We start from the raw sequence: 2331 nt of genomic DNA, 5'->3' as shown, positions 1-2331 counted from the left end.
AATTAATCCGTCCGTAAAACTGTTTAATAGTGTACTGTATTAAATCGCTAATGGGAGCATTTGTTGATAGTGATTTTCGTTGCTATAGGTGTATTAGCGCGCTTCATTGCTGACAATATATATTTCCGTTTTGCTTTCTTGATCATTCATGTGTTAGGCATGCAGGCTAAGATAGGTGGAAGAGCACCGACTAAAGAGTGGATTATGCCTTAAAAAACAGATTAAAAATAAAAAAACAAGCTATTTAGAGTGGATACTTCAAATGAATGACACGAATTTAGGCATTCATGTCATGAGTAAACCCAACAAGGGAAGAAGACTTCAGGTAAAACATATCCAGTTGTAAACTGGAGGTAGTTTTCTGGATTTTGTCAGGGTTACAGAAATATTCTCAAGAGCTTTTTATCACCACGTACAGAAGGCTAAGAATAGGGAGTTATGATCATCAGACAATTATTGGATAGCTAAATTGTTCAATTCATCGAAATGATCGAATATCTTGAATGGAGGGAGGAATCAATCCAAAGAAAAAAAAACTATTATGCAGCTAATCGATCATCTAGCATGACAAACAGAAGAAAATAACATAGTTATCAATGGAAAGTCTCAACCTACCACAAAAGAAAGTTCTCATTTCTTGTGCTTTCTCAAAGAAGATTATTCCTGTCGTAATGGGTTTATTGAGAACTTCAAGGACTGCCATAACCATAAAGACTAGATCAGAATGTTCCAAGTTTTTGGTAGTTTCAAAGTTAAATAATTATTGATTTTATATCATCTACATTTAAATATTCAAATTAATATCATTTAGAATTATCAAAAATCAACAGTAGTGGAACCAGTTCAACATACATTCACTAGAATGAAGGACGAATCAAAGCATATGCTGAATTTACCAGAAATTCTCCTTTTCTTCCCATTTCTGATGGTACACGCATTGTTCTTGCGTACAAAGGCAAAAAAAATTAAAAAAGAAAGGTTGAAACTAACAATCTAATCAAAATATTCCTGCCACTTTATTGCAGCCCCCCAAGTCTTCTTTCTCGTTCGGTCTTGTAGCATATGAACATTGGGTCATATATATACATTTACTCCTTGCCTACCAAAACGTTTTCTAGCATTTTCATATTTCAGGCCATTTCTCTTTTCTAATTGGTTATCATGGTCCATGCCTTCATTGGATACTTGAATGAACGGCCTAATTAAGCAATCCAGGAGAAAATGAATTAGAACATCCTTGCACCTTTGCCACTTTTACTTTTTTGGGACAACAAAGAAAGGTAGAGGGATCTCACTTGCCCTGGAATTAACAGAATTCTCCTCTTTATGCTTGATTTCTGAATGCGTAAGTCCACCTTGGTGACCACCGTTGTTATCAACGTCATCGCTCACAACCACCACCCCACCAAAATGCACGTGGCGTATACCATCTGAAGAAGGCCTCCGGGGCTCATCATCAAACGGTGGATTCCTTGGTGACATTGCAGCACCTTCTTTGCGCGAAAATGGGGATCCTGCAGGGGATTTGCATGGTTCAGAAAGTGTATAGTCAACAGGTCTAAGGCATCGGTAAATGTAGGTCAGAAACCAAAATGCCCATGGCGCGGCGACTAGAATCATTCCTGCGATGGCATACCATGATTTTACGTTGCTTATAGGAAGGAACATGTAAAGAGCAAGAAGAGCTCCACCAGAAACAAGACATGCAGAAAATAGAGCTACGGCGACGTAAATTCTCAGATCTCCTTTCCTTTCCTCCATTGAAGACAAAATGGATGATCACCCCTTGTTTTTTCTTTCTTTCTGGTTTAGGGATGCTGTGCGGTGGATTTTGAAGGGATTGTTTTGCACTCCATCAAGGAAGAAAGGTTAAAAGCTGGGATTAATAAAGCATTGATATCAGGAAGAATTGTTCGTCTAAGATTATTATTATTATTATTTTTTGTTAATATAATGATGTATTTTTCATGACCGTTAACCAGCTATGTCTTATACTCTATAGGAGACATGTCGCTACCCAAAAGGAGGACGTGCCAACAAAAATAAAAGAAAAGGGATCAGCTTGGCAAAAGACTGGTATTATTAACAGATATAATTAATACTGTTTTTAGTTAGAAACTTGAATTTAGTGAATCAAGAAAAGCTTCAAATAAATTCATATGAACGAACAGAATGTGCTCATAACGTTCTTAAAAATCAGGTCTTTTGCTTTCTGTTCAATATTTTGTTATTACTTGTATACAACAGTACTTGAGCAGCTCTTTTACAACTAACTATGCCATATGCTATATTTTGGGATACAGTAATTGATTAGAAAACTAGACTCTGCTA

General features: G+C 36.4%; 1 protein-coding gene across 1 annotated transcript; it reads right to left on the bottom strand.

Annotated features, from left to right (window-relative positions):
- Positions 1-1254: 1254 nt before the first annotated feature.
- On the bottom strand, positions 1255-1761 carry LOC133668392 (uncharacterized). The gene has a single exon (XM_062088199.1). The coding sequence runs from the start codon at positions 1759-1761 to the stop codon at positions 1255-1257; it is 507 nt and encodes a 168-aa protein (XP_061944183.1).
- Between the last annotated feature and the right edge of the window lie 570 nt (positions 1762-2331).

This window comes from Populus nigra, chromosome 11 (assembly GCF_951802175.1).
Source record: "Populus nigra chromosome 11, ddPopNigr1.1, whole genome shotgun sequence".
NCBI lineage: Eukaryota > Viridiplantae > Streptophyta > Magnoliopsida > Malpighiales > Salicaceae > Populus > Populus nigra.
Note: the sequence above shows the minus strand (reverse complement) of the source record. Positions and strands in the feature narration are given on the sequence as shown.